The sequence below is a fragment of the Branchiostoma floridae genome, chromosome 5 (assembly GCF_000003815.2).
Source record: "Branchiostoma floridae strain S238N-H82 chromosome 5, Bfl_VNyyK, whole genome shotgun sequence".
Lineage (NCBI taxonomy): Eukaryota > Metazoa > Chordata > Leptocardii > Amphioxiformes > Branchiostomatidae > Branchiostoma > Branchiostoma floridae.
Genome location: NC_049983.1, coordinates 1,637,857 through 1,653,987, shown reverse-complemented (window position 1 = coordinate 1,653,987; position 16,131 = coordinate 1,637,857). Strand labels below are relative to the sequence as shown.

The following is a 16,131-nucleotide window of genomic DNA, read 5'->3' as shown; positions in this document are numbered from 1 at the left end:
TAGTATTGTAGTAGGTCTTGCCGCTACGAGGGTAGCGGGGCACGCCACTGCTGGTGTACGGGACGACCTGGCCTTTTCATGTCGTAAAAGATATTGAGGTTGACCGTTCCTACTGATGTATTACATTATACGGATGGTCTGAAATGCCCTGTAGTAGTGTAGTATTGTAGTAGGTCTTGCCGCTACGAGGGCAGCGGGGCACGCCACTGCTGGTTTATGGGACTACCTGGCCTTTCATCCGTAAAAGATGTTGTGCTTGACCGTTCATACTGGTGTATTATATTTTACATATGGTCTGAAACGTCATGTAGTATTGTAGTAGGTCTTGCCGCTACAAGGGTATCGGGGTATGCCACTTCTCGTGTACGGGACGACTTGGCCTTTCAGCCGTAGAAGATATTGTGGTTGGTCGTTCCCACTGGTGTGACATTATACGGATGGTCTTAAATGCCCTGTAGTATTGTAGTATTGTAGTAGGTCTTTCCGCTGTAAGGGTATCGGGGCATGCCACTTTTCGTGTACGGGACGGCCTGGGCTTTCAGCCGTAGAAGATATTGTGGTTGGTCGTTTCGACTGGTGTGACATTATACGGAAGGTCTAAAATGTCCTGTAGTATTGTAGTAGGACTTAGGTATCGGGCACACTGTTCACGTACGTATTCTATTAGGCCAGTGACATGAAATTTGTTACGTTATGGCCCGTAAAAAGAAATGACTCTTTGACTAGTCATTTCTTCCTTTTATATCAATTATATAATCCAAAATCAGTGTTTTGTTTAATCCTGTAATATCTACCGTAGGGGTTGAACATTCGCACCACAATTAATTATACTTCTTTTCATGGCGTATTAAGGAGGAACAAGAAAAGTGTAGCGTTGTGTTGTGTTAATGGAAAATGTCATATTTTTCTGTTGTACTTGAAATGTTTAAATGTCATGGTCCCATGTCTTCGCATGTAGACTGAAATTAGTATCCAAATGGCAAGAACGCACGATTACCCATATCATTAGAAAAAAATACTTCCAATTTGTATCACAAGGCAGAAAGCAGTCTTCGAATGTCATGTTGCGTTCGAGTCTTAAAAAGTTCTTTCATCCTATGAGTGTTTCAATATAGGTACGGTACCTTGTTATTTACAACCTAACTTCCCATAATGATATCTAAGACCAAGGATCCTGCGTGTAATAAAACATTGGATTTACACAATTCACAATTGACTTGGATCACTGACGTTCTGTTTAAAATACGTCTGACGTTTTACCATGTCGGAATAATCCTTCATATGTTCTCAACATTTGCTCGATACTTTGGTATCACTGTAGAGTACCATACATAGATAGAAATCCTCTGTTTTATTTATTGAAAAGTAACACTTTTCGGTATTGTCGATGGGATACGAATGCATGTAATATGCAAAGTTTAACATGTCTGACGGATAAACCGTTACCTGAATGCACAATGTACATGCGCAGCTCCAAGTTTATATGTAGGTTATGGAAACCAGTCTTATTTCTCTCCACGGGCTTTCACAAGAAAAAAATACAAACACATTATATGTTTTCGCACTGTTATTGATATCTAGACACGCCGTTGCAATAGGTTCTATATTCTTTCAAAACATTTGAATTTGAACTTGTTTGGTTTAGATTCTCGATGTTCTTCATAATGCATCATCTATTGAAACAGAGGACAAATAGCTAGAGACAACACCCTGACAAAGCATATCGCAACGAATTTGGCGGACTTATAATTAACTGACGTGTCGACCTTAGAACACAAAATTGCAGTTACGAGTTAACTTTACTTGTCACCAGCCAAACAGCAGTAGCACGGTCCCCAGTTTATTCTACTTCAAAATGGTTATTTTTAGAGATCATCCTCTTACCGTTTTCTCGGGCCATTGTATGTTTTCATTTTTATCTACCCGATCACATTAAACGCGGCTTGAAGACATACGAACATCGGTCGATGGGCGTATTACTGTCCAAAACATCATTTAGAGATCCAAGACCCATCAGCCGATCGATTTCATGCTCGGTGACAAGGAATTTCGTGGGAATTATACATGTATATCTACAGAAAAAATTCGAACCCTTTCGCTTACATCAATCGCATTTTGTTGATAATGAAGATGAAATTCACTTTTATCCATAGAAGATACAATTTTGAAGTGTTCATGTAGTAACATTACCCCTGAAGATGACATCTGAAATATATGTCATATATAGCTCAGAAAATCTTAGCTCAATATTGAAAGGCTGTATATAATCAAAAGTCACTGCATGAAAAAAAAAGAGGTCGATCGGAAGATGGGGTTGACCCGTACGTGAGCAGCGGTGTATCCCCGACACCCTTGTAGCGGTAAGACTTACTACAATACTACACTACTACAGGGCATTTCAGACCATTCGTATACTGTAATACATCAGTAGGAACGGTCAACCTCAATATCTTTTACGGCATGAAAGGCCAGGTCGTCCCGAACATCAGCAGTGGCGTGCCCCGCTACACCTGTAGCGGCAAGACCTCCTACAATACCATACTACTACAGGGCATTTTAGTCCTTCCGTATAATGTCACACCAGTCGAAACGGCCAACCACAATATCTTCTACGGCTGAAAGCCCAGGTCGTCCCGTACACGAGAAGTGACATGCCCCGCTACCCTCGAAGCGGCAAGATCTACTACAATACTACACTACTACAGGGCATTTTAGTCCTTCCGTATAATGTCACACCAGTCGAAACGGCCAACCACAATATCTTTTACGGCTGAAAGCTCAGGTCGTCCCGTAAACCAGCAGTGGCGTGCCCCGCTACCCTCGTAACGGCAAGATCTACTACAATACTACACTACTACAGGGCATTTCAAACCATCAGTATAATGTAATACATCAGTAGGAACGGTCAACCTCAATATGTTTTACGGCATAAAAAGGCCAGGTCGTCCCGTGCACCAGCAGTGGCGTGCCCCGCTACCCTCATAGCGGCAAGACCTACTACAATACTACACTACTACAGGGCAATTCAGACCATTCGTATAATGTCACACCAGTCGAAACGATCAACCACAATATCTTCTACCGCTGAAAGCCCAGGTCGTCCCGTACACGAGAAGTGGCATGCCCCTATACCCTTGTAGCGACCAGACCTACTACAATACTACAATACTACAGGGCATTTTAGTCCTTCCGTACAATGTCACACCAGTCGAAACGGCCAACCACAATATCTTCTACGGCTGAAAGCCCAGCTCGTCCCGTACACGAGAAGTGACATGCCCCGCTACCCTCGCAGCGGCAAGATCTACTACAATACTACACTACTACAGGGCATTTTAGTCCTTCCGTATAATGTCACACCAGTCGAGACGATCAACCACAATATCTTCTACGGCTGAAAGCCCAGGTCGTCCCGTACACGAGAAGTGGCATGCCCCGTTACCCTTGTAGCGACAAGACCTACTACAATACTACACTACTGCAGGGCATTTTAGTCCTTCCGTATAATGTCACACCAGTCGAAACGACCAACCACAATATCTTCTACGGCTGAAAGGCCAGGTCGTCCCGTACACCAGCAGTGGCGTGCCCCGTTACCCTCGTAGCGGCAGGACCTACTACAATACTACACTACTACAGGGCATTTTAGACCATACGTATAATGTAATACATCAATAGAAACGGTCAATCTCAATATCTTTTACGGCATGTAAGGCCTGGTCGCCCCGTACGTGAGCAGCGGTGTACCCCGCTAGCCTCACAGCGGCAAGATCTACTACAATACTACAATACTACAGGGCATTTAAGACCATCCGTACAATGTCACACCAGTCGTAACGATCAACCACAATATCTTCTACGGCGGAAAGCCCAGGTCATCCCGCACACGAGCAGTGGCATGCCCCGATACCCTTGTAGCGGCAAGACCTGCTACAATACTACAGGGCATTTTAGACCATATGTATAGTGTAATACACCAGTAGAAACGGCCATGCACAACATCTTATACGCGATGATGCGCCTGTCACATGTACTGCGCGATCGGGCATGCACCTTGATGGGCCCCGCATCCCTGGCTGCGCTTCCCAACAATTTCGTGACGTTACCGACACGTACATCGTGATGATGTAGCGTACACATGGACGGCGCGATCGGGCACGGGCCCCGACAGGCCCCCGTATCCCTGGCTGCGCTTGCCGACAATATCATGACGTTATCGACGCGTACATCGTGATGATGTAGCGTACACATGGACGGCGCGATCGGGCATCGACCCCGACAGACCCCCGCAAGCCTGGCTGCGCTTGCCGGCGATTTCGTGATGTCTTACATGAAACATCTGCCTCTTTGTAATAGCCACAAGCTAGTTGAGAATCCTTGGCTGCACGTATTGAACAGCCAAACCAATAAATGATTAATACAATGATAATGCCAAACAGCTTTTATATGGATAGCCTTGTAACATTGCTTTTATCACAGATAGTATCTTAAGTCCCTACTTTGCGTTATTTGTATCACCTAGTACGTAGAGAACAGATATTAAGTGCCGAGTAAGTATGTTTCCGAGTTGTCCCAGGTGCTCGGTTGTCTGTGGGCCATTTGTACAACCCAGTCCGTAAAGATGCATGTATCTCTGAATGTTTTCTGTGCATTGTAACCGTTTATAGATTCATTGCATATTGTGCAGTTAACAGCCCCGCCCTTAATCATAGCCTCCGGCTAGTTGGGTAGCCCTGGCTTTATGGCTTTTCACATAACCAGATACTTGCAAAACAAATAGAACCGGACTTCCTATGTTCATCAAGATTAACCTAAAACAATCCTGACATGCCTCTCGATTTAAATGAAAAGTAGGTTTTCTCAAATTGCTAGACATTTGCTAGACACTCGCTCAGAATCTTTCCTTGAATCAATGAATGCACTCCCCTTTTCCCTAAAATATAGCCTCCATCAGGCGTTTCTACGAGGGTCGTAGAATTCAGCAAAAAAAATCGGGAAATTGGCCGGGGGACTCTTTCCATGCTAAGGTTAATGTTTCCCGTGCGCGGCTGGCCAACGCCTCAGGTAGCAATACTCCCCTCGTAAATTGTTCTCTCTATAACAGCCAGCGCAGTCAGTCTGGTAGCCACTACTCAAAATAGCTCATTCTCTGATCTCAAGCCTAATTTCATTGATTTTCCACATTTAAACGTAATGTTGCGTTGTTATTTGTCAGTACCATCCTTCCCAACCAGCATGTTGCATGCATGTAGGTGGTAAGAACAGGCGAGTACATTTGGCTTCAACCCTCCCTCTTCATATTGCCACAATTTTCACATCTTACTATGATCTTTTTCCCACAAAAGTGACCAGAAACTCTTAGAATATGTATCTAAATACTCTTGATACTGATTGTTGATAAGCCTTACCTGCTTCCTATGGTGGATTTTGCCTTACGTCGACCGGGACTCGGGCTGCTTTGTTCTTTGTCTTTTGTCTGTTTTGTTGACGCTACAGGTCAATACCCTGTGACGTCATAGGTGAAGGCCTCGTACCCAATTATGCCATTCCGTCTGTTGTTATTCTGTGTAAATAGGTAACTTTTATGAGCGCAAATCCAATAAAGAAACAGTTTGTTTGGCGATGTTTTACTTTCTTTTGCAAAAGCTCTTTTTAGTAAACTATTTAAAAAAAGATGTCCCCAAAGAATCGATGTTTATGGCATCTATAGCACTTATTTACTAACCGCAAGGGGCGCTCTGCTGCACCGAGCCACTGGCCGCACCATGCAGGACAAACAGACGTACTTGTCCGAAACACGCTCGAATGCTCAAATGCCAAAGAAAGACTGTCGAAAAACATTGCACACTTGTACAAATCAATTGTATCACCTGTTTGTTTTTGTATGTTATAAGATATACCACATTTAACATAAATGCCTGCCAATAGTACAATGCGCTGTATAGATCGAGCTCAGATGAGTATGCGGTATATCTATGACTTATACTTAGTCTTCAATATTCTCGTGCAATCTTCTCGTGCAATCAATAGCCTACCGTGTACCCAGTGTCTGGAACAACCTACCACCAGACACACGTACGGCTCTAAATCTGACCAGCTTTAAGAGACTCTTGAAGTAAAAGAAATTGACCAAAACGAACGGACACGGACTATGAACACTGAGCTTCTTGCACCACTATATATTTTGTACCATGTATGTGTAGTGATATAGGTTGATGGATTTATTAGTACTCAATATAATCTATATCTGTATCATATTTATCCACCCTCATGACCTCAATGAAAAGCGGCCTGCTGGCCGATTTGAGCTTCTCTTGAATGAATAAAGGTTCAAACAAACAAACAAAATAGTTCCACATGAAAATATTACAGGGTTATCCGATTGTTAGCTACGACATCAGTCGGCTGTAGATGCAGTACACAGCAGATGGTGATGGCAAAATGCCGTATCTTGGTGCACAATCACTGACCATGCTGTGCAATAAACATACAAAAAAATGTCGAATACGCCAGAGATACTGTCAATCCGAACAGTTTTAATGCATCTAAGATCCTTTCCTATCCAATCAAATACATGCATTTTGCTGTACATAGAAGGGAGTATAAAACATATGTTTATGGTTTTTCCCAATCAAATATGTTGGAATTTCTCATTTCTATTCCAAATACACGCGATGCAATTAAAAAAATACCCATCCCATACAGACTATCAATACCTAATGAAGACTAAATATCTATGTCCCAACTCTAAATATTATCTAAAATCATATGTTGACAATTCGAGTAAACCAGCAAGTCTCATATTTTCCTGATTCATATCTATCCTCATCCCTGCCTACCTGTAGAGTATCAGCACCGTGGACAGCTGCTGATCGATGCTGGTCAGCTGCCGGGGGACATTATAGGCTTCTTGGAGGGAGGTATAACCTATGAATAAAGAGACTCTTCTTACAAAAACATCGCTTTAATCATACGGACGTTTAGGTAACAGTCGTGTTAAGCAATGGCTATTTAATATGAGTTTTTTCTTCTTCATACAGTGATGAACCAACCTGATGGAACTATCATACAAGCGTCACTCTTATAGCGTCATTCAGATAACCGTCACTTCTGTATAGAAGTAGTTTCGAATTCACTTCTACGACGACACTCCAAAGCCGTATAGCGCCCACGGCGTCGTCATTGGTTTAAAAGTTTGTAGTGCGTGGGCAGAACCCCAAGATTTGTCTGCCACTTGCAGAAAAACAAAATGTCATTCTCCCTGCGTCATACCACGCTGATCCTTCCATATAAGGGCAAGCACTTCATGTCTTCTCTCAGACAAATCGCGGTATCTTTTTCTCTATTCATGAATCTTAGACGTTAGCTGTCGTAGACTGCGCACTCTTTGTCACAGTCCAGCAGACATGTACGAGCAAGCAGAGCCTGTTACGACCCAATCCTCTGGGCCCCAAAGCTGCCAAACCAGCGGGGTGCCGCCCAAACCCCCTCCTTTACTTCAGGGTGGTTCCCGCGGGCGTGTCCTTCTTGAAAAGGGTGCTGACAAGTGGCAAGGAGACCGAAACACGTCCACAGACACGTACGAAGAAGCCGAGACCGTAAAACGTTACGCCACGTCTGCAGGTTGCTTTTTTCTTTGTATTTTGCTTCTGCATATTGGACTCTTTCCTGTTTACAATCAGAACGTTTTTTTTATATTGTAGATATGATACGTTTCTTGTATCATTTCCGATCACCTGACGGGAGGATCACGGTGAAGGACGGATAATATTTAAACAGCTAGAAAGAACGGTATTTGCTTAGGAGCAAATTCAGCTATTTTCACTCCGCCCTCCTCCTTGCAAAAATGGACTGTTCCAAAATAGAATTTGAAAAAAAATCCCGTGTAAGAATGACTACGGTGCTTTCATACTAGTACTGTACAGTAATCACATTTTTTTATTGGTTACAGCACTCATGCAGCACGCTAGGGTTTCATACGTTATTTCGCAAACGGAAATTGTGTCGTATTTCTCTACAGATTCATATTATGCGTATGGCTGGCTGTATATGATAAAATTATCGAACAAACACTTTACTTCCAACACTGAATTAAATTATAGGGACTTACCCCTCTATGAAAAATAAAATTGTTTGCACCCCCCAATTTAACCCTATCCAGACTTGGGGCTTAAAGTGCCTGCAATTATGAAGTCATCAATTTAATTAAATTGGCCGGACCCATGAAAAAAGGGTATTCTCAGAAAACTTCAAGTTATGCTACAAAGATGTAACAACAAGTGCAGATAACAAAATAATAATGTTTATTACGACTTGTGTTGCCAATAGCAACATAAAAATGACGTCATGCACATCTAAGATACGAATTGGGCTCCGCCATATTATATCCACCACCTTGAATTTTTATAAATCCTTTTTTTGCAACAAATAATCACAAAGGGCAATTGAAATAGACTAAATTCATTCATTTAGATGGTTTTTGATAAAAAAATACCAGGTAGTTACAAATTTTAAGGGATAATTAGCTTGTTCTTCTTGATCTGGCCATACAGTCCGCCATCTTGGATTTTGGGCTAATGACGTCATCAAATTAGCATAATTTATGGATACATAATTATGAAAGATATGCTAAATAATATAAGATTTTATTTATGTAACAAAATAGCAGTAATACAGCAGATAAATGTGAAAAATAAATTGTTAGAACCAAAAATAGTGATTTTTGGCAAAACTGCCTGTCAACAAACGGTTGCCATGGCAACACGAAAAAATTGAAAATTTGTCAATCTTCGTAAAATTGTTGCCAACAATATTTTAGGAAAACTCATCAAATTTAGTGGCTCTAGCGTAAGCCGTTCTGGCGTTATAGGACATCAAAATTGCCGCATGCCTCAAAAGCCCACCCCCCCCCCCCCGTGTAGACTATTTGACATTCAGTAGTTTCTAGCGAGGACCAATCAAATAGCTGCTGGCAGGTCACTGACATTGGGCGATAACTGCGAGCTTTTCGCACCCTTGCTTATCATGCAAATGCCGTGAACTCAAATCAAGCAGGCATTATTGTTCGTCATTTTGCACCGTGCGGGAGCTTTACTTGCTCACAAACAACTCTATATATCAGTTTAAAAGTTTACTTTGGTGATCTAAAGGTGTCGGGACTGTAGCGAGTTTTCGTGCCATTAAACGTTTTGAAATGACGGCCTTACAGTTTATTTCCGTCTCTTTTATTACGCGCTTTGTCACTTTAGTTCTATTTTTTCGTCAACTTGAACCTCAAGGCTTCGTGGCGTAGTTGACCAGTGATTGGATTTGTAACTTTTGGACCAGAGTTCGAACCTGACGTGGTGCAATTTTTTTAACTTTTTTAAAAAGTTTTCTTTGTTGAATATTTTACTTTTTATCACTATACGGTCGTACTTTTGTAACTGAAATGTTTCGCTTCTTGTCACTCCCCAAAAATGTTGTCACCCAAAAAGTTGTGACTTTTACTACGTGTCACCCTATGTTTCAGTGCTATTTCCTTGCATTCACAAAAATAAAAACAGTACGTAGTTCTACAACTTACAACTTGTACCTTGTAACAAGGTAAAGAGACGTCTCTGATGACCCGGTGTACAACGGCTGTAGAAAGTTGTCAAATATATGCGTTATGCACTCAAGTCGTGTTGTTTGCTGATTATTCAGTCCGTCCTTCTATTCTATATAACTAGCATTCAAAGGGACCAGCTCATAAAAATACATGCTGCAAACTAAAGGAAGCCCCACAAAGATGTCCTTTGTAATGTATTGACGGTATTTAACAGCTAGTAATCGACGGAGAATAGGTGTGAAACATTCGTCCCTGGCCCTCGTGCCACCGGTCTGGCGTTAATTGGTTACTCTACATTTGAAAGAACCGGCTTCATGGGCGTCGACCTCGCTAGAAATCTACTTCATAACATTTAGAGCTAGGCCCCCCCCCCCCCCCGGTCTGAATAGGGTTAATATCTACCACATCTTAGTTGAACATTGAATATTCATAAACTAGGTAGAGGAACGATATGCTCACTCAGTACCTTACCTAAGGTACGCGGAGTAAAAATACAAAAAAATAAACAACTACCTCTAACAGACCGCAAGTATCCGGGTGGGGCAAGCGGCCTCCGTGCTCTCGGCAGCTTCTACCGCTCCCACTGCTACTACTTGACGGCCGGCATTGCTGTGCTGCTGGGTCTAGTCGCTGTCGGACTCGCCCCTCTGACCTTCATCAATAAGAAGGTGAACACTGTATTGAATGTTGACAATTTTATTACCTTTTCATTACAGTAGTTTTGTTTCTTAGATAATTGGTAATTAAACTTCTGTAGTTGGTACTTTTAAGCCTGACATCCCGAACCGTCTTTAGGAAATATCGGAACTGACCATCACCGTTGACGCCTTGAAACGTGACGTGGACAACGAGCGGAACCTGCATGCCACTTTAGAGCAGTGTCTTCACGAGATGAGCAAGTCGCCAGGCAAGTTGGAATGACCATAGAAGCCTTTAATTAAAAAAAAAAAAAAGATTGTTTTGATGACTTTTTATTAGTGTTTTTTGTGTGGAAAATATAGTCCGTAATCGTAGTTTTACTTCCTCAGGACCACCCGGATGTTCAAGAGAAAGGGGAGTCATGCGGCTAGTTGGCCCTGTGTCTGCCGAGCCACCCGGAGAAAAGGGAGTCATGGGGCTAGTTGGCCCTGTGTCTGCCGAGCCACCCGGAGAAAAGGGAGCCGTGGGGCCAGCTGGCGCTGTGGAAAAGGACGGGCCGCCCGGACCAGTTGGGCCCCGAGGGCCGAAGGAACCCGTCTGGCGGCCCGGTCCCACAGATATGTCCCAGTCTCCAAGCCCTGTCGTACCGACTGAAGATGCAGGTGAGATACACATTCCAGCACGTACCGAAAGATTAATGTGTAATTTTTTATTCGGTTCAGTTCTCTGACAATCTTTTACGCCAAAGGAGCTCACAGCATAGTATCTCTCTCTTGTCTGGTCTTTCTCGCTCTCTAAGTACATTTTTCTCTCTTGCAGTATATAGTTAAAAGTACTTTCAAAATTACAGCAAATTTATTTTTTTCAGCATCTTGCCCCGGAGATTACAAAATGTGGCGCGGAATCTGCTACAAGGCCTTCAACACACGTAAGACTTTCAGCGATGCGGCCGCGGCCTGTCGTGAAGACGGCGGCACCCTCGCCATGCCCCGAGACGCTGACACCAACGACTTCGTGGTCTCCTTGTACAAGTCCATGCGCGACGATTATACATTCTGGTTGGGCCTGCACCGTCAGCGCGAAAAGGGGACCTTTGAGTGGGTGGACGGTTCTGCACTTGGTGACTACAACTCTTGGTTTCTGGGAAAACCGAATGGTCCTGGTGACTGCGTTTCTTACTCCCTATATCGGAAAGGCAAGTGGATGAACTGGCGATGTACCGGCTTTTTTAACTTCATCTGCCAAGTTGCTCCAGGTACGTCATGTGAAGCTGCCATTAATCGGGATTCATCTAATGTTATGGTCCAGAAGTGCTGTAGTTATTTATTACTATTCACTGTTTATATCTTATTTGTGAAACTCAGAAATTCACATAGTTTAAATTTAGTCAAAGTGCCGCTTATCTTTTCAGCACGACGATAAACAGATTCCCGCCACCACTGTTCATCTGTTTTCTGTGTCAGCTTCAACTGGGCAACTGCAGTTCCGTCAGCGAGCACCAGTAGGCACCTGTTATGTCCACACTGTCCTTGTTGAATGAGAAAAATATGAAAGATTACTAACATAACCTAGATGAATCGATGCAGTATCAGAAAATGAACTATCGGCAAACAGATCTGTCCTGTTGTTATTCATCTGATAGGAACAATGTTTTCGTCAAATCAAGTCCTACTAGTTGCCTGATAATTTGATTCTGACTCAAACACCTGTGTGTTATGTACTCCCTACTGCTCGGTACGGAAATAAGCTTCAAATCAAATCAAATGAAACTTTATTTAATCGAACTGGACAGTCGAAAAATTCGACTGAATTGTGCCGATTTTACAAATAAATACTGCAAATTCACTGGCAATTAAAATCAATTAATACATTTTTTAAAATCATTTCATGTGTCAGTTAAAAGCTTACGCAATTAATTTTTCACACCCCGCTTAACGAATAGACGTGATTTACGTCAGAGTTAGCTGAAACAAATCCACAATGACAGTTAAACAAACAATCTTCGTCATGTCTTCAGTGAAAATAGCCGAAGAAATTTTTAAACACATTATTATCACACAGACACTGTGTGCCTTAGATCACACAGCAGCTACAATCAGTCCTGCGTGGCACACGCATACCTTTGGTAAGGTTTCAAACACGTGCGCTGACCTTATATTCCGAGAATTGGTCTGCCGCTTGCAGAAACAAAATTTCATTCCAAAAAAAAAAGAGTAGATGACACATACGATATACAACAATATATGTAACACTTATGCCTACAGATAGTGCCAGTTGCTGTATAGATCAAGCTCACATCTGTTGAGTTTGCTTAATATAATGTGGTGTATCTAATAATTTATTTTAACCATTCTGCTTCAATAGTTTGACGTTAAAATATTAAGAGACTGTCCGATTGTTTGGTACAGCATCAGGCCTTATTAGTCGGCTGCAGATGCAGAACACAGCAGATGGTGATGGAAAGAATGACGTCTCCTGGTGCACCATTAGTGGCCCTGGTGAGCAATGAACATGAAAAAAGGCCAAATACGCCACATGCGCTTCTAATCGCAATAGTTACAGTGCATCTAAGATCCTTCTCTATCAGATTAATACATGTATGGTGCAAAACACAGAAAAGAGAATAAAACAGCTCTATTTGACTTGACTTGTCTGAATATTTCAGTATATCACACAACAGGTACATTAGAAAAAATATTGCCTCCTTCGAGCAGTATCGACCATGGTAATATCCGGTTCTTATTATAAGTCCTAAATCGCTGAAATAACCTGTTACATTGAAATAGTCAATTGCAGACACCCCGAGTACCTGAAGCTTCCATCCACTGTTGAATTAGATACAGCTGAAAACAAGATAACTGGGGGAATTGACCTGAAATTCTTCGTAGCAATTGCCACATAGTTGTTCTCATTCCTGTGGAAAAAAGGGTCGTCTTTTACTGGATCTACTACAGACATAATTATGTGTACAGCTGCCTGTTGTTATAGTCTTTGAAAAAGGATCATCTTTAACTAACTCACTCTCATCCTACTACTTATATTGTGTTAGATACTTCTCTCATTTATGTGTGTTTATAATAGGGAGAGAGGCCTTAAAAGACGACAAGCTCGCGAATATTTAAGCTAAAACTTGATGTTGTGCTTGTCGGGCATACGATACGCCGCCATGAAAACACTGAACAGAAGGATGAGGAGTGTCCCCTTGAAAGTCGAGAAGTGTCCCATTTTCTAGAGAAGTGTGCACATTCGCGGGGAATGTCAGAATTCGATGGGTTGGGGTGTAGTTGCATCTTTGTTAGATTCCTGACATAATAAGATGAGAAAAATCCATTTCGTTTTGATCGACAGTCGGTGCAGTGTATTTTTTATCTGGGCAATCAGGAGACGTTAAAATGTTGCCAATGACACCGACTTCGTTCAGCGTGTCCTGGTTACCTTATTAGCACAGTACGACCGACTGTGGATCAATAACCCTATGTCAGTGGTTTTAATTTGATCTATTCGGCTGTATATTCATGGTAAATACAGCTAGGGCTACCCAACTAAACGGAGGCTATTATCAAGGGTTAGCCTTTATTTACAACTAACAGAGTAAATGAATAATCAAGACCATTCGGTTTGTATCTTGATTAGAGAATACTGCAGCGGTAATGGAGTTCCCGTGTTTGAGGAGAGCTAAACGTTACTTATTCAAAACATTATCTTTAAGGCTAAAACAAAGGCTGGCCAACTGTGGATGCAGTCTGAAATATCCATTCCAGTACATGTGCGTCTCTCAGTACAAGTTAAAAATAATAGTAACAAGGTGTGTTCAATGGGACTTGTCCGTGTTGTCGTCTTATTGCTAGATCGAGGTATTCTCAACGATATGGCGAAGATACAAGAAGTGAAAGGACGTTGGGCATTAACATTCACCTGTCCAACAGTTGGTTTCCAAGACTCAAGAGTCAAAATAATTCTGCTTGATCGAAATCATCACATCCATACTGTATTTTCCACCAGCTTGCGGTGTGTCCCTTGCTAGTAACTTACATCTATGAGGGTTTTTCTAGGCAGAATGTTTTTTTATATGTAGGGATAGATGGGACTTGGAGGCCGTTCTGAAGTCGCACTTGTCAAACCTGTAGGGTTTCTCCCCGGAGTGTTTACTTATGATGTGTTGGTCCAACCGGCATTTCTGTGATGCTGAATAGTCGCACTCATCACACTTATGTGGTTTCTTACGCGGGGATGGCTTCTCACCAGAATGTTTTTTAATATGTTTGTAAAAATGGGAGCTATCAGCCGTCCTGTATCCGCACTCCCCACACATGTACGGTTTCTCACCCGTGTGCTTAACCATGATGTGCCGTTCTAAATTACCTTTATCCGCAGCAGAATAGTCGCAAAGGTCACAACCGTAAGGTTTTTCCCCTGTATGTGTTCTTATATGCCTCAATAGTCCGGGCTTTGTAGTCGTTCTGTGTCCGCATTCTTCACATATGTAGGGCTTCTCACCGGTGTGCGTTCTTAGATGGTGGTCCAAAGCAGGTTTGTGTGCTGCAGAATAGTCGCACTGGTCACATTTGTAGGGTTTTTCTCCTGTATGCTTTCTGATGTGCCGAGAAAGGTGGGACCTGTCGGTCGCTCTGTAACCACATTCCTCACACATGAACGGTTTTCACCAGTATGTGTTCTTTTATGTAAGATAAGGGAAGATCCTTTTGCTGTCCTATATCCGCACTCTTCGCACAGGTATGATTTTTCTTTCGTCTGTTTTGTATGGATGTGCCGGTCAAACTGGTATTTCCTTGCAGTACAAAAGTCACACTGGTGACATTTGTAGGGGTTCTCATGTTTTCTCATATGTAGAGATAGACGGGACTTGGAGGCAGTTCTCAAGTCGCACTTGTCACACCTGTAGGGTTTCTCCCCGGAGTGTTTACTTATGATGTGTTGGTCCAACCGGCATTTCTGTGATGTTGAATAGTCGCACTCACCACACTTATGTGATTTCTTACGCGGGGGTAGCTTCTCACCAGAATGTTTTTTCATATGTTTGTAAAAATGGGAGCTATCGGCCGTCTTGAATTCACACTCGCTACACTTGTAAGGTTTCTCACCCGTGTGTTTTACCATGATGTGCCGTTCTAAACAAGCTTTCACCCCTGCAGAATACTCGCACAGATCACAGCCATAAGGTTTTTCACCTGTATGGGTTCTCATGTGTTGGACTAGCAAGAGCTTTGTCATCGTTCGGTGTCCACACTCTCCACACATGAAGGGTTTCTCGCCAGTGTGCGTTTTTAGATGGGTGTTCAAAGCGGATTTCTGTGCTGCAGAATAGTTGCACTGGTCACACTTGTAGGGTTTTTCTCCTGTATGGGTTCTTATATGTCGGCAAAGGTGGGCCTTGCATGATGTTCCGTACCCACACTTCTCACACATGTAGGGTTTGTCAACACTAGTTTTTGGTATCCGGTGATTGTCCAAATGGCCTTTTTGAGCCTCAGAATAGTCACGCTGGTCAGACTCGAAAGAGATTTCTTCCGTATCGGTTCTCTTATGTAGGGCTAAGTTACATTTTCTAGCCGTCCTGGACCCACATACCTCACACATGTAGCGTGTCTCACCAGTCTGTTTAACAACATGATTTTCAACACCCTGAGCTGGGATAAAGGACCGAGGTACAAGACATGGGCCTAGGGTATTTTCCTGTGAGGTTGATGTGTTGTCAGGATGGGAAAAGTTCACTTCACACGTTTCCTTTTGCAGGCCCATGGTTGTTGTCAAGGTCACCCTGCTGTCACTGTCCTTCCCAGGGTGTTCGGCACGGTCCATCTCCTTCCCAGGATTTCCAGTGTTGTTCATCTCCTTCCCAGGATCTACAGCACACCGTTCACTACCGAAACATCCAAGGCTGG

The 16,131-nt window shown here is 42.7% G+C and overlaps 2 protein-coding genes across 2 annotated transcripts; both read right to left on the bottom strand.

Moving 5' to 3' along the window:
• Positions 1–13,782: 13,782 nt before the first annotated feature.
• LOC118416534 (gastrula zinc finger protein XlCGF57.1-like) lies at positions 13,783–14,897 on the bottom strand. The gene has a single exon (XM_035821665.1). The coding sequence runs from the start codon at positions 14,877–14,879 to the stop codon at positions 14,277–14,279; it is 603 nt and encodes a 200-aa protein (XP_035677558.1). The 5' UTR covers positions 14,880–14,897; the 3' UTR covers positions 13,783–14,276.
• A 42-nt stretch (positions 14,898–14,939) lies between these two features.
• LOC118415476 (zinc finger protein 239-like) lies at positions 14,940–16,078 on the bottom strand. Its single transcript, XM_035820131.1, has 3 exons — positions 15,625–16,078; positions 15,028–15,543; positions 14,940–14,980 (listed from the first exon to the last, which is right to left on the bottom strand). Exons 1-3 carry the CDS (start codon positions 16,076–16,078, stop codon positions 14,940–14,942), a joined length of 1,011 nt encoding a protein of 336 aa, XP_035676024.1.
• Positions 16,079–16,131: the final 53 nt, after the last annotated feature.

What these genes read in the sequence shown, in the direction of transcription:
- LOC118416534 (XM_035821665.1), bottom strand. Translation starts at nt 14,879, where the DNA reads ATGTGTGAGGAATGTGGTTACAGAGCGACCGACAGGTCCCACCTTTCT.
- LOC118415476 (XM_035820131.1), bottom strand. Translation starts at nt 16,078, where the DNA reads ATGAACAACACTGGAAATCCTGGGAAGGAGATGGACCGTGCCGAACAC. An exon ending in GTGTGGGTACGGAACATCAT is followed by an intron (nt 15,544 to 15,624) that starts GCAAGGCCCACC and finishes ACTATTCTGCAG; the next exon opens with CACAGAAATCCGCTTTGAAC. An exon ending in ATGTCACCAGTGTGACTTTT is followed by an intron (nt 14,981 to 15,027) that starts GTACTGCAAGGA and finishes CATACAAAACAG; the next exon opens with ACGAAAGAAAAATCATACCT.